The 13,621-nt window shown below is 49.2% G+C and overlaps 1 protein-coding gene across 2 annotated transcripts in view; it reads right to left on the bottom strand.

Annotated features, from left to right (window-relative positions):
* Nucleotides 1-1,506: 1,506 nt before the first annotated feature.
* MED12 (mediator complex subunit 12) overlaps nucleotides 1,507-13,621 on the bottom strand; it is a 36,185-nt gene continuing 24,070 nt past the window's right edge. Inside the window, exons 28-44 of one of the 2 annotated variants that reach the window (XM_065689575.1) lie at nucleotides 13,430-13,501; nucleotides 12,970-13,130; nucleotides 12,713-12,874; nucleotides 12,516-12,627; nucleotides 12,182-12,271; nucleotides 11,645-11,754; nucleotides 11,047-11,182; nucleotides 10,612-10,773; nucleotides 9,683-10,060; nucleotides 9,203-9,353; nucleotides 8,794-8,999; nucleotides 8,246-8,326; nucleotides 7,808-8,025; nucleotides 7,062-7,224; nucleotides 4,173-4,346; nucleotides 3,935-4,016; nucleotides 1,507-1,935 (exon numbers count right to left, since the gene is read on the bottom strand). In XM_065689575.1, coding sequence (XP_065545647.1) covers nucleotides 1,892-1,935; nucleotides 3,935-4,016; nucleotides 4,173-4,346; nucleotides 7,062-7,224; nucleotides 7,808-8,025; nucleotides 8,246-8,326; nucleotides 8,794-8,999; nucleotides 9,203-9,353; nucleotides 9,683-10,060; nucleotides 10,612-10,773; nucleotides 11,047-11,182; nucleotides 11,645-11,754; nucleotides 12,182-12,271; nucleotides 12,516-12,627; nucleotides 12,713-12,874; nucleotides 12,970-13,130; nucleotides 13,430-13,501 — 2,502 coding nt within the window. In that variant the 3' untranslated portion in view covers nucleotides 1,507-1,891. Of the gene's footprint in view, nucleotides 1,936-3,934; nucleotides 4,017-4,172; nucleotides 4,350-7,061; nucleotides 7,225-7,807; nucleotides 8,026-8,245; nucleotides 8,327-8,793; nucleotides 9,000-9,202; nucleotides 9,354-9,682; nucleotides 10,061-10,611; nucleotides 10,774-11,046; nucleotides 11,183-11,644; nucleotides 11,755-12,181; nucleotides 12,272-12,515; nucleotides 12,628-12,712; nucleotides 12,875-12,969; nucleotides 13,131-13,429; nucleotides 13,502-13,621 lie in introns of both variants that reach the window. The other variant, XM_065689574.1, reaches the window with a different exon arrangement.

Genomic DNA, 13,621 nt, shown 5'->3' with positions numbered 1-13,621 from the left:
CGACTCCGTTCTCTCCAGCATCCCTGCTGAGAGCCGTGCTGCCTCCTGCCACCCCACTCCGGTGCTGGCTGCTGCCTGCAGAGCCCTCCTCCTCCCACCTCTGTCACTGCATGGATGCAGAAGCCACTTGGCGCAGACCCAGCTGCCTCCCAGGGCTGGCAAGGAGGGAGCTGCAAGCCCCGGCTGCACACACCAGGAAAAGGGGCTTGTTCTGGCCAGAGCCAGTGCTCAGCTTGCCCAGAGTGAGCTCTGCTGGCCCAGGCACTCCTGCCCAGCCCAGCCCTCCTCTGGAGCACTGAGCAGGGCTTCCATTTCCTAGGGCACCCAGCACAGGCTGCAGGAAAGCAGAGCCCCTCGTCCACACCTCCCCCTGGGGTGTGATGGGACCGCGCAGCCAGCTCCTGGATGCTCCCCAGCCTGATCCTTATGGAAGGGGATGAGCAGGGATGCATAGAGGAAGCAGCCCTCCACATATCTCCTAAACAGGGAAGAGCGCCCATCTCCATCAGGCCTGGCCGGCAACATCTTCTACCCCACCTGCAACGAGGTGGCAGGAGCCTACAGAGATCCAGGGAACATGCAGTGTGAGATGAGCAGATCCAACGCTTGGAGCAGCAGCCAGAGATACATCTGCCAGCACATGGGTCTGAGGGCTAGAGCCTCAGCATCCCTCCTTCCTCTCCACTCCCTAAACTTGCCTTCCTGCTGTGGCCTACCCTACAAAACTGTTATGTGCCCTCAGATTAAGATCAAGGGTAATTTTTCCATAAAGTCCCTGTGAACCTCACCCTATCCCACACAGATGGGACAGAAGACATTGGTCAAGAGAAGCTACCCGGGGAACCACAGGTCAAATGGTCCACAAGCAAATTGCTGAGAAAGAACCAAAGAGAAGAAAGGTGGTTTCCAGGTTCCAACAGACAGCAGGAACAGAGAGCACTAAGCTAGAGCAGGCTGCTATAGAGACAGAGGTACGACTCCATGCCAGCACGCTGCATTAGCCAGGTCAAAAGTTGAGAATGCAGCATGTTACCCATCCAGACAAGCACTGTGGCTGTCAGGAAGGAGTGAACAGAGGAGCTTTGGTGCTTATTAGCAAAAGTGTGCTGTGAAAAAAGTACTGTGAGCACATTTGGGCTGCAGCTCCTCCTAGACCGCAGAGGTACCAACCTGAGCCTCAGCACCTGCTGTGCCTGGGAAGCTGGGCTTGTCAGGGCCCAGGACTGCCCTGCAATGCAAGTCCCTCTTTGCTTTGTGCCTCTGTCCTGGTGGAGCATGCCACTAGTAAAACTCTGGAACATGCAAAGCCTTGCAAGCGCATGAACGCCAGCTCATGAAACAAACAGGGAAGAAGGGCTTTCTTTCCCGAGCCAAACTATTTAGCCATTCACAAAAGCTGAAAAGGCATACATTAGTTCTACTGGGGAAAAGAGACCATGTGTAGAGGTGCTGCGGGGCTGTACTGGATGGAGTGCTGAGGAGGAAAGGCAGGTTCTGAATACACACTTCTTTTGCAAAGTAAGCTCTCTGTATTCATCCAAGAATGTCTGCAGTACAGGGTTCATCTGGTATAAATAAAATACAAAATTTTACAATGTCTTAATCATTATTTTAACAAAAATACTAAAAACTGAGTAAAAACTGAAACTAAAGTGGGGAGGGAGACTATAAGCCACAAGGGATCTCCATAAACATCTGTAGAAATTGGATAGTAAAAACACTTTCTCTGTACAACAAAACCATCTTCCTGGCACCTCCCTGTGAGACAGGCAGCAGCAGCACTGGCCGAAGGACAAAGGTTGGGCCAGCCCCAGCTCGTGGGTCAGGCTGGAGAGGCTGTGTGCAGTCCACAGTGACGTCTGCCTCCTGGATCAGGCTGAAGTGCCACGGATCAGTAGCGTCCAAACGGGTTGTTGTTCTGCTGTGTCTGTGTATCTGTTGAGGTCAAGACAGACAGTCACAAGGTCTGGTTCAGGAAACAGATCCCTCTCCCCACACCACCAGCACCGAATGACAAGCATGTCACAGGCATGAAGTATGACCTTTATGGCACTTTCTGCTCTGCTCATTTCTCTGAGCCTTGAGGCAGCACCACAGTCAAGACCCACATCCCTTGAGGAAGACACAGATAATGTGCCAGTCCTGAGGCTGAAGCTTCTCCAGAAGCAATCTCCCTATCCCTTGTGGTGGAATTGGTGCAGCATCACAAAACCCTGAGAGGAGGCAGCGAGCTGGGAGGGTGAGTCTGGGGATAAGTTCTTTCTAGTTTGGAAAGAAAAACCAGCCTGTAAGATTCCACAGCACCTGCAGGCATACAGCTGCTCAGCCAGTGCCAAACACCCATCCTGCGGCACACCCAGAAACCAAAGCCAGTGAAGGTTTCAGAGACAACCATCCTGGCCCCCTGTCAGTATCTCAGTACAAATGAAGTAACATGCTAAAGGACTTCCAGATAGCACAAAAAGGGCAGGAAACACGATAAAGTTGTATTCAAGAGCATCATGAACTTCCAGACTGCTGGGACTGATGTTTTGTGATGTACAGTACTCACAGGACACTCGAGTACTGTCCCGTTACAATGGAACTCTGTCATTCTTTCCTGAAACCCCATCAGCACGCTTGATCCTAAGTCAGATTAAGTAAAAGGAGACCAGTGTAACCTGGTTAGCCTGCTCTCCTCAACCCTGCTGGACAATAGCACATTCAGATACCCTGGAGTCTCCTAACAGAGTCTATCCTGGGGCCAAAGTATTCTTGTGCCCCTCCTACAGGCTGTTCTTGGTTTGTGTCCTGCTTTCCACCGCATCCCAGACACTACAAATAGGAACTCCAGATGGAACTGATGCAAACCCATTGAGGAAGCATGGAAGCTGCATGCTGATACACGGCCCATGTAAACCAGCTCTTTGCTGTACAGAGAGCATACAAAAATATGGCTCTTCTGCTACGATACATTTAGATGCTTATATGAGGTCTTGATGTACTTGAATGTCCTGGCTAGAATCCTCACACAGACTTGTGGTTTGTGAATCAGACCAGTAGGAAACCCAGCACTTAAAACTGCTGCTTTGGGGATGGGTTTTTTTTTTGGTCACAAGGGCTACAAATTTTTCATTAGGGAACAAGTATAAGTGCAATTTCCAAGTCCCCATTCCACATTAATACATTTAGCACAGCCCCACACTTAAAGCACTGCAAAACCCCTGGCAGTCCATTTCTGGGCATTTTCATAGTATGCCTATCATTTTTATGGCAGAAAAGCCAGTGAGGTGGCAGTAAAACAGCAGGTCATTGGGAAGGGAACAGCACAGACACTGGGTTCTGTTTCTAGATTCCCCAGCCAGTAGTTCAATGCAGATTATAGGAATACAGTGCCAGACTGAACACCATCTATGCCATTACCCTGTCTCTGCTGGCAGCCACAGAGGCCCACATAACACTGCAAACACAGCAAGCATGCAGTAAGACTTCCCAGAACACCCTCCCCGCCTCCAAGAAGTCTTGTCATAATCACAACATAAACACAGTATCTCTGGGTCATCCACCAAGAGAGTACCCCAGCATTACAGCCTCCTTGTGCCACTTGGAGGTCATCAGCAGCAGAGGAAATACCTCTGGATGCCTTAAAGCTCCAGACCAGCTCCTTTCAGGCAAGCTCCATGGCAGTCCCTACAAAGGCTCAGCTCCCTCTTCCCTCTGCAGGCAGCAGCAGGAGCATCTGGAAGGTTGCTCGCAAGTTGGCAAGCACTGCCTGCCCAGCTACTGTATCCCCTCGGACCAGGAGCTCTAAGTCCTGATGCCACCTCCCTGTCGGCATCATTTGTGGCCTCAGACGGACAGTCTGGCTTGGCCTTGCTTCTCTACAACAGGGTACCTACCAACAGAAAACAGTGGGGAGGAGACAAGAGACAGGATCAAGAACACTAAGGCTTACTGGAAAGCTGCTGCTGGAGCTGTCGAACCAGAGCAGCTGTCTGCTGCTGCTGCTGTGTCTGCTGAAGGCCCTGGCGCTGGAACTGCAAAGAAAGAAGTGTCATTATAGCTACACCACCATGCTTGGCACACACAGAGCCCTGGGAAGTGCAGGGGAGGGGGAAGGGGGGGATGCAGGTGGAGCACTGCTGGCTTTGTGCTGGACTACCATGTCCCTCTACCTCTGAGCGAACACTCACAATGGGCTGCTGGGGGGGAAGAGCCTGCATCCCCAGCCCTGGGGGCTGGCCCTGCGCCTGTGGCTGAGGCACTGTGGAGACCTGGGGTTGCTGCTGCGGCTGGGGTGGCTGTGGCTGTTGCTGCTGCTGCTGCTGTTGCTGCTGCTGTTGTTGCTGTTGTTGCTGCTGCTGTTGCTGCTGTGAAGACAAAAGAAAATGGACCATCAGGGAACTCTCTGGGCAATACACACAGCAACAGGGTACAGGAAGGACTGAAGGAGGAAGGATGTTCCATGCAGTAACACAACCCTCTTACACCAATTTCTCTACAGGTACCTAAATTACCCAAATTTCACCAAGACCCTGACCTGGGCTGGGAAAAGTCAAGAAATACAGGAACAGTAACAGGAAAGTAAAGCTTTTCTGCAAGATTAGATACTGACAGACAGCAGGAAGAGAGCTACGAGTCTACTGGTCAGCTGGGGAATGAGCAGCAGCAAACAAAAAACCAAAGAAAACTACTAAGAGCTACCTCAGGAGGTCAGCTGGTTCCTCCCCTGCCTCCTGGGCAAGATCAGCAATAGCGGCTTCACTGAGTATTTGCCTGACCTGCCCTCAAAATTTTTCCAGAGGCAGCAACAGAGCTCCTATAACCTCCCTACACAACCCACTGCAGGTCACACGTACTCCTGCTACTGTTTTCCCTAACCTCTACCCTGACTCTCCAGTGTTATGATTGAAGACCATTTCCTGTCCTCCAGCCAAGGCACAATAAGGGGGAGGTTTGGCTTTTTTTTTTGAAGACAAGAACTTTGGCGATTTTTCTCTCCTCTTGTCTCTGCCCCTCCCGCTCAGTGCCCAGCTATTTCAGCCTTTTCACCTCAGTTACATTCCCCAGCTCCTCGATTTATCTTGCTGCCACCCTTCTCTGCCCCTCACACCAGTCAGCGCTGCACTTCAGCATAAGGATGCAGATACAACTGAATGCAGTGGTCCAACCTAGATGTTGACAGAACTAGTTATGGTGAGAAGAGTATTCAGCATGTTGGACTTGGAGTCAGAATATACCTACCTATTTCCTCAGCGTTTTAAATTTCTCCTAATTTTCAGATATTTCTCCCACCTGCCAAACGTAGTTTTGAACTCTAGGTCAACAGAGAATTTCTAGCAGATCTAGAAAACCACTAATGATATCACAGAAAACCACCATGGGGATGCTAGGTACTGTCTCAACCACCGGCTCTAAAGGGTAAAGTTCAAACCTTGAACAGACTCAGAAAACAGACAAAAATACAATCAAGAGAAGGGACAGTATTTTATGAAGAGGTTAGAAAAACCTGGACCTACGGAAGCTGCAAGTGCTGCTTAGGAATACATTGAGTAAACAGCAGAGAGAAAAAGGAGCCAGTAAACAGTAGAACAGAGCAGACAATAATAATTGGATACAAGAAGCAGTCACAAATGCACTGAGGCTTGGATCAAGGATTAAAAGGCAAAAGGGAATGAGTTTGTAGAAGAGCCTCTGAGTTTTCATCTTAAACCAGCTTGGCCACTTAGGTTCTTGAAATGGATGCTATGACCTGGGTTCACAAGAAAGCACATGGCTGGCTAAATGAGCCAGGATACCTCTCCTGATTTCATGTCCTACCTTCTTGCAAGAGATGACTACCAACCCATGCAAGACAAACCAAAAGGCCATCTCTCCTTTCTACAAGCTACTGCACCATGACAGTCAACCCAAGCATCAGGAGTCTGCTCTGCATCTGGTATGCCTCTAATAACACAGCAGGAGTCCCAGTAACGGGAGATTTCACGCACTCCACATGTTTTTTAAGCATCCAAGCGATGTCAGCTAAAAGCTGAAGGTTTACATGAAGTTACTGAGCTAGGAGAAGTGGGAGCAATTTGTCTGAGACATGTTTGTTTCCTAACTATGACTGATGAAGAATGCTTAAAGAAACCAAGTGAATAGTCAGGTGGTGCTACTCATCAAAAGCACTAAAAGCTGCTGACCATCCTATGGTCAATCGCTTGTCCAGTGCAAGGCAGCAATTCTCAAATACTGTGGACTGCAGCTCTCTGCAGGAACCACTGTCACACCCAGGTCCCTCTCAGAATACAAAGCCATAGCACTCTGTACCATGTAGTCTCCCCATATTCTACAGGTTTCCTAACCTTGCAACTCAACAACCAACCAAACTATTTCTGTGTTTCTGTCAGTTCAATACATTTCTGTAACTCCAAGAAATGTATTCATAGTTGTACATCATATAAGCATGTAACGTTCATAAGACCATAATGCAAATCCATGGAATACTCATGTCTGTTGACACATGCCTCTGAACTTCTTCAAATCTAGAGTTGGGTCTAAAAAGCTCACTTTAGACCAGTTTTTCACCATCCACTGTTAGATGTGCAGGACTGATTCACACCAGATTTCCTGCCACTGAATACTGCAACCAGTGTTTAATCTTGTGAAAATGCAGCTATAGCCCTAAAAATGATCTTGTAAGGAACAACTCTATGTCTTGTGTGGGCAGGGGGATTTTCACTTTGTTTCTAGCTCCTGCAACATTAACAGCTAGCTTTCTGTGCAATCTTACTGGCTCAGTTGGAGGAGGAAGAGGTGGCTGCAGGCCACAGTGGTCTAGGCAGACCTTTACTGCTACTAACATCCCTTTGGCTCATGCTGGGTGATTGGCAAAAGGCAGTGCAGCATGTGTCTCCACCCCAAATGGCCAGTTCTAAGGAAGGAAGAACCAACTAGCAAATTGTTACAGACAGGCCTGAATTGAGTTGACGTTGTTCCTGCCTCAGAGGGGCAGAGCAGAGTTGCTGACACAGAGGTAAGCAGCTCTGAGCAAGCCTTTTCCAGGCCCAGCAGCCTTTCTGTTGTCAGCAACCACTCACCCTCAGCATCTGCTGCTGCTGTTGCTGCTGCTGCCTCAAGTACTGCTGCTGCTGCTGGTCAGGCAGGATCTGGCTGGGTCGAATTCCTGAGGGTACTCCTTGGGGACCCAAATGGTTCATCCCACTCATCATGGGGGCCTGCTGTATTGACTGGTGAGGAAACCTGCAAGAGAACAGGACAAGCTCATGGAGTAAAACACTGATGGGCGGCCAGCTTCTTTAATCCAAACCCACCTTCTGCCATCAATAAAGCAGCCCAAACAGCCCCTTTTGCAATCCATGCTACCTCTCTGCAGAAAGGTGAGGGACACCAGGGCCTCTCAAGGGTTGCAAACAACCTGTTTTTCTAGAAGCCGTAAGTAACAGCCCTTGGCCCCCTTTTCTGCATGGTTTCCATGCTGGATTTATGCCTGCTCAGGAGCAGTGGAAATCCCATATCTAGCCCTTAGATGGTGATCTGCTGGTTATTAAAACCAAAACTATAACTTTCTCAGGTATTTTTTCTCATACTTCCCAATACCTCTTTCTCTGGCTGCTAACACTGTCTCCTGCCTGCAACTAGCATCTCCAAATTTCATCCTCTCTTTCTATTTCTTTCCAGGACTGAAAGTTAGAGAAAGATGTCCCCGAGGGTGCAAAGGACTCAGATGCTGTGAACTAAGCACAGAGAACAGGCTCTTCATGAATTGCTGTTAGGGTTGTCTGATGAAATACAGCTTATTAACATCCAGTAGGGTGGGAGGTACCTCTGTGTATTGCCCAAGGTGTGCCCGTAGCCAGGAGCCTGCTGGTGTACATAGCCACTTGGTCTCTGCTGCATCTGTCTAACAGGATCCACCAGGGCAGGATTAGAGCTGGGGTGGGAATTCTGGTAGGGCTGGCCAGAGTAGGTAGGAGGTACCATTGTGCCTGACTGGGAGGGATGCTGCTGAAGGCCTATGTGGGAGACGTAAGATGTGTAACCCTGAAATGAAACAAAAAGCCTTTTTCAGTCATGGGGTCAAAGGTACAAAAGGGATCTGGTACAAGAGGACATCAGACTCTTGCAAATACTATCACAAGGCTGCCCATCTCTGGGATTCAGATTCATGATGCTCGGTAAATGAGAATTTGGCAGCAGAGATGAAGATGCTGCCCTGTGCTGGAGTCAGATGCCAGTCTTAACTGTGGTCGCTGACACTTACCTGGGAGGGCTGCAGTGCTCCATAGGATGGTGTTGGAGCCATCTGTCGCACAGGCTGCTGTCCCATTATGCCTTGGCCCTGCTGGAAGGCCACAGAGAAACACTTTTTTCAACATCTGCAAAGGGCAGGACATTGTTGCTGTCTTTTGGGCAGCTCCCACCAAACCAGACAAGTAGCTTCATTGCTAAACATATGGGGCTGCTGCACAGCATGCAGATGCTAATGACTTCTGCCTCATCCCAGCCTGGGACAAACAGGCCACTAACATCCCGACTCCTCCATAGCCAGGATGGGATGTGGCCCTCTCACTGCCACAGATGCCCATGTGCATCCCAGTGACAGCCTCCACCATGTTAGTGACATGGGCCCACAAAGCAGGTGATACACACAGTGCTGCACCAGAAGAAAAGACAGAGGAGACACCAACTTTTCAGGCAGAAACAGATAGGGTTTGAGAGCTCTGGCTAGGAGGGACAGCAACCCCAGCAAACCAAACAGCTTGGGCTTGCTGTACTGTGGGGTCTAGCAAGAGCACAGCACTGACTTACCAACTTTGCTTGAAGCTGCTGCCTCAGTATCTGTCCCTGGGACACTGGAGGCTGCTGTCTGTACACTGCTGGCTTGTAAGAAGGGTCAATGCCCATCATGCTCCCCATCCCTGGAGGCAGTACACCACTATAGGGAGGACGACTTTGAACTAGTTTCCCCAGTGGCATGCGTACAGGTCTGTAGGATGTATCTAGGCGAGGGCCACCTGCAAGAGGAAGAGAAAAAGGCTGTCAAGTTCCATGCTATTGCTGATCCAGAATGACTGCTCATCACTAGACACATAACAGGAAAAGTGGGAGGGAGACGTAGGGGAAAGTGGAGGGACCTGCATAGCACCATCTCACAGAAGTGGTTCTTACAAGAGGCTCCCAAAGAATTGCAATACACTCACCTCTCCCATGCACCCACCTGCTGGAAGAGGCTGATTCTGAGCATAGAGACCCACTGGTGATTGCCCATATGCCAGCCTTGACATAGTGCTTCCTGACTGGTGATGCAAGAGATCTGTAGGCATACCAACTCCATATGAAACCCCTCGGCTAGGGCCCAAGACAAAATCCTGCAAAGACAATGAAGGAGTAAAAGATCAATGTCCACTGGGAATTCACAGATGGATGAAGAATATGAAAGGGTTGCAAAGTCCACAGGAGGAAGCCCAGGACGCTATCTGAACTGGGCAGCCTTCTTCCCTCCCATCAGGTATTAAGGAAATATCTCCTCTGCTGCAGGCTAGCGAGAGTGGGACAGAGCTCCAGCACTCCCAGCTGAGAGGAAACACACCCCATCTTCACCATTATGCCACTCTCAGACTCCTCAGGAAGAGAGCTCTGTGGGAGTGCTCTGTGACTAGCAGATGGGGAGGCCCATAGCTGTTGGGCAGTCAATTACCTCGGTTTTGCTGGCAGATTGGTTGCGTTTCTTGGTTTTGCTCTGTTTCTTCTTGCGTTCTTCAGTAGACGTGGCAGGATTGGAGCTTGTTTTATCAGCCTTGGCTGGTTCCGCTGCTTTCTTTTCCGGCTCTAAAGCCACAGGTGTAGGAGGCTCTTCCTCTTCAGGGGGCAGTGGCAACGGCTCCAGGTAGTAACTGCGGGGCTTGGGTTTCAAGTGCGTGTGGTACAGAAGAAGCCTCTGTTGCTCCTCAAACCTAGACACCTTGCGATCCACCCGGACTGTCCCAAACCATCCCCAGGAGAGGGGGGCTGAGTGCTTTAAGCCCTCAAACAGATCCCAAGGGGAAATCTTCTGCTTTGTAGAGACTTGCAAACCCTTTAAAGCAAAAGAGACAAGAACCTCCAAGTCCCTGTTGTTTCTCCTATGAGGGTACAGGAAACTCAATGCTTTCTTCAGGCTCTACTCCATGTGTCTGAGTAAACAGCCTGAGCCCTTATCAATGGTCCCTGCTCTTCCACATGCAGTCATTTCTAAAGACTTTCATCAATAACTACCACTCTCCTTCATCCCATTTCTGCCAGTCTTCTGCACACTGGTACTGCCCAGTAACTTACATGACAGAGATTACAGGTTTCTCTTTATGCTTTATATAGCCATAATATTTATAATAATAATTAATAAATTAATAATTTAAATAGCTTCTCAAGGCCATAGCAGCATTTATCATTGAGCTTTAACACCCAACTTTGCCCTTTTTGGACATGGTCATGTGCCAACTTGTCTGTGTACAGCTAGCCACTTCAAGCTCAACAGGCAACAAGGCACTACGTACAGAGGCCTCTCAAGCTGTGCAGACTCAAGGCATCAGAGGACAAGGTGACACCTGCACTCAAGAGCTATGATGCAGACAAAAAGGCTTCACTAACCTCCTTCTTGAAGATGGAGTCAAATCCAGCTATTTTATTGCCTTTAGTATCAATGAGGGATCCCTGAGGTTCACAGGTGATGACATCTCGGGTCTGCTTGGGAAGTGGCAGCAGCTGTCGCACCTTCTCGAGGCTGTCAGACTGCCGGTCCCCCAGCTCTTTCTGCACAAGTGGAATAGAGAAGACGTGAATAATTGCTTAGGAAAAGTCATCCAAAGCCCATCTGTGCCACTTGTTTGGTGTCAACTTCCAACCTTGCATTACCTCACACCTTTTCACCCTTCAGCTCTACAGAGCCATTGGGGTCACCCTCACTGCTTCATCTGAACAGCAGCAACAGGACAAGTACCATTTGTGAGACCCAGGTAAATCTGCATAGCTTGTCAAGCACTACACATCATACACTGCTTCCCATACAGGGTTGGTGTCCCTCACCCTGAGTTTCTTGACAAGATTCATGTATGCCCGCTTGTTCTCCTCCATGCTGCCCTGAGAAATGCTGGACATATCAGCAGCCAGGGTGCCGTTGATGAGGACACTCAGCATGTCCAACACGGTGGTGAAGAGTTCACTGTTGGTGAGAGCAGAAAGATCAGAGCCACCAAGAAGCAGATATAAAGCCTCTATCATCATAGTAACACCAAACATTACTAGATTGCCAAGAGTCAGAAGTGCCAAGCACTCTTCAGACTAACCTCCCACACTAATCCTCCTTTTGCTTATTCACCACGGGGTGTCCACACTTGAGTCAAGTGCAGTATCATAGATTAAGACTGGTCTCTTGTCTATCCATTCAGCTTCTCCAAAAAACAGCTCTCCCCTGCTTACCTCTGTGCAACTGGAAAGCCATATTTGCTCTGGATTTGTCAGAGTGCACTTGGATACTATGACCTAGGTTGTAGCCTGCTATTACTCTGAAGTCTCTTTTGGCTGTCACAGTACTTCTGACAAATAATCTAGAGAGACAGCTAGTTCACATGAGAAAAGGGGCCATGCTAACAACTGCCTCGCTTGAGAAGTGACAGAAAGTTACTTGTTTGACTGCATGTCCACAGTGCCACTGCTGATGATGTCCAGGAGAAGCACAGCCCATTCAGTTGTCTGCTGTGTACTGCGTTGAACTGTGTCAAACATTCCTCCCACCTGGCAGAGAAAAGTAATTTAGTCAGAAGGAGACCATGAATAAATACAATTTAAAAGTGAGAAAGGAAGTTAAACCAGAGCAACTCCTGTACTACAACAATTCCTGCTGAGAGCTGAAGCAGACTGCAGTCAGCAGGACAAACTTCAGATGCAAGTAGTAGTGCTTTGGAATGCAAAAGCATTGAAATGGGAAGGCACTTCTCCAAAACAGAGGACAAGGCTGTGGATTTCATCCTGGCAAAATACAGCAAAAGAGTTTTTCCATGTACCCAATCCCACTCAGAGCTCAACACCCAGAAGCAGCACAAGTGCCTCTCCTACTTCCTTGCCTCAGAACATATATAGCCCCCTCCAGCATGTGCCTGCTCCAGAGAAAGGACAGAAGCAGGCAACTCTTCAACTCATACAGTTTGGTGCAACTGCTCACCAAATTCAGCCGTAGCTTGAGGGCCTCGTGCATCAGCTGCTTGGCTTTGCAGTCATCTTGGTACTGATCTTCCCGCCAATTTGTTACTATCTATGAAATGTACAAGAGAGGACAGGGCTCACAAACTGCATGCTCAAGTTTATAAAGAGCTGTTTGCGCTGCCCACTGTCCAGTGACAGAGATGGTCAGTTCAAGGACCACATACCAACCAGGCTAAGATCTTTGCAGCGCTGAGCATGTAATCAAGACAGACCACATCCCTGAGGATGTGCCCAATAGCCTTGCTGGAGGAGCAAGCCCTTAAGGGAAGTGAAGGGAGAACCAAGACACCTACCTGCTGAACCTGGCTGTATAGAGAGGTGAGGAGGCCTTCCCGCTGCTCATCTTGTCCTTTCAAGCATGTTAGCACCAGCGACAGAAATGGCTGCTGGCTTAGGAGGGACATGCTGCAGAGATAACAGAGGTGGAGCTATGCTGCCAGGCTGGGGGATCAGCACAGCAAGCTTTGTCTGCCCCGTCCCCAGGACTCACCTCTTCTGCTTCTGGCGGTCCCGCTCTTTGCGGGATGACGACCCCAGATGTTGTCCTTTCTCCAGTTCTTCTCCAGCAGCTTTCAGCACATGGCCCTGCACTGATGTTGGAAGCTTGGCAATCAGGGGGGCCACCAGCCACACACCTGATCTCTCCAGGGAGCTGTGACAACATAGGAGAGAAAACCAGTTTGCCATCCAACATACGATTCAGACTTCTCTATATACGAGGCAACTGCATACTGGGACTACACCTACCTAAGGATGGGTTTGGATTTGTTACTGGCAGGCGTAGCACTTGCTGAGCTACTGATATTGTTGACTCCATTGCCAGCACAGCTAGCAGAGCTGGTCTCTGCTGATTGTTGGAATACCTCAATGGTGGCTTTGGCTATATTTTCTAACAAGGAGTTCATCTCCTGGAGATAGGAAAGAAGAGGTAGCAAAGTCCTGCTCCGAGAGCACCCACTGACAGGGCTTGCACAATTCAACTCAACTCAATATAAACCCAGTTTGCCAACTTCTCCATGTCTGCTGCTTTTCAGGTCTCAGACTCATTGCATCCTTCTCATGCTTTGCTTTTACAGGCCTGACACCCTCTTAGTTTAGTTTCTCCCTATTCCCACTTCTGCCAGGCCACCTCCCCACCACCTCATAAGTAGCCACTTCAACAATGGCAACACACATCCCTCTATGGTCCCTCTGAGCAGGAACTCACATTGTTTGTTGTCTGCTTGATCATGAGCTGCAGCTCCAGTGAGGACTGCCTCATGGTCCACTGGTCCAGATTCTGCAACACACACGTGCATATTTCATGAGTCCATACCTCACATCAAGCAACCTCAACCCACACCTTCAGCACCTGTGATAATGAATGTCAGACCCCTCAGAGGGCTGCATTTTGGACAAT

This window comes from Lathamus discolor, chromosome 9, assembly GCF_037157495.1.
Source record: "Lathamus discolor isolate bLatDis1 chromosome 9, bLatDis1.hap1, whole genome shotgun sequence".
Taxonomy (NCBI): domain Eukaryota; kingdom Metazoa; phylum Chordata; class Aves; order Psittaciformes; family Psittacidae; genus Lathamus; species Lathamus discolor.
The sequence above is the reverse complement of the archived record's forward strand: the minus strand, read 5'-3'. Positions and strand labels throughout refer to the sequence as shown.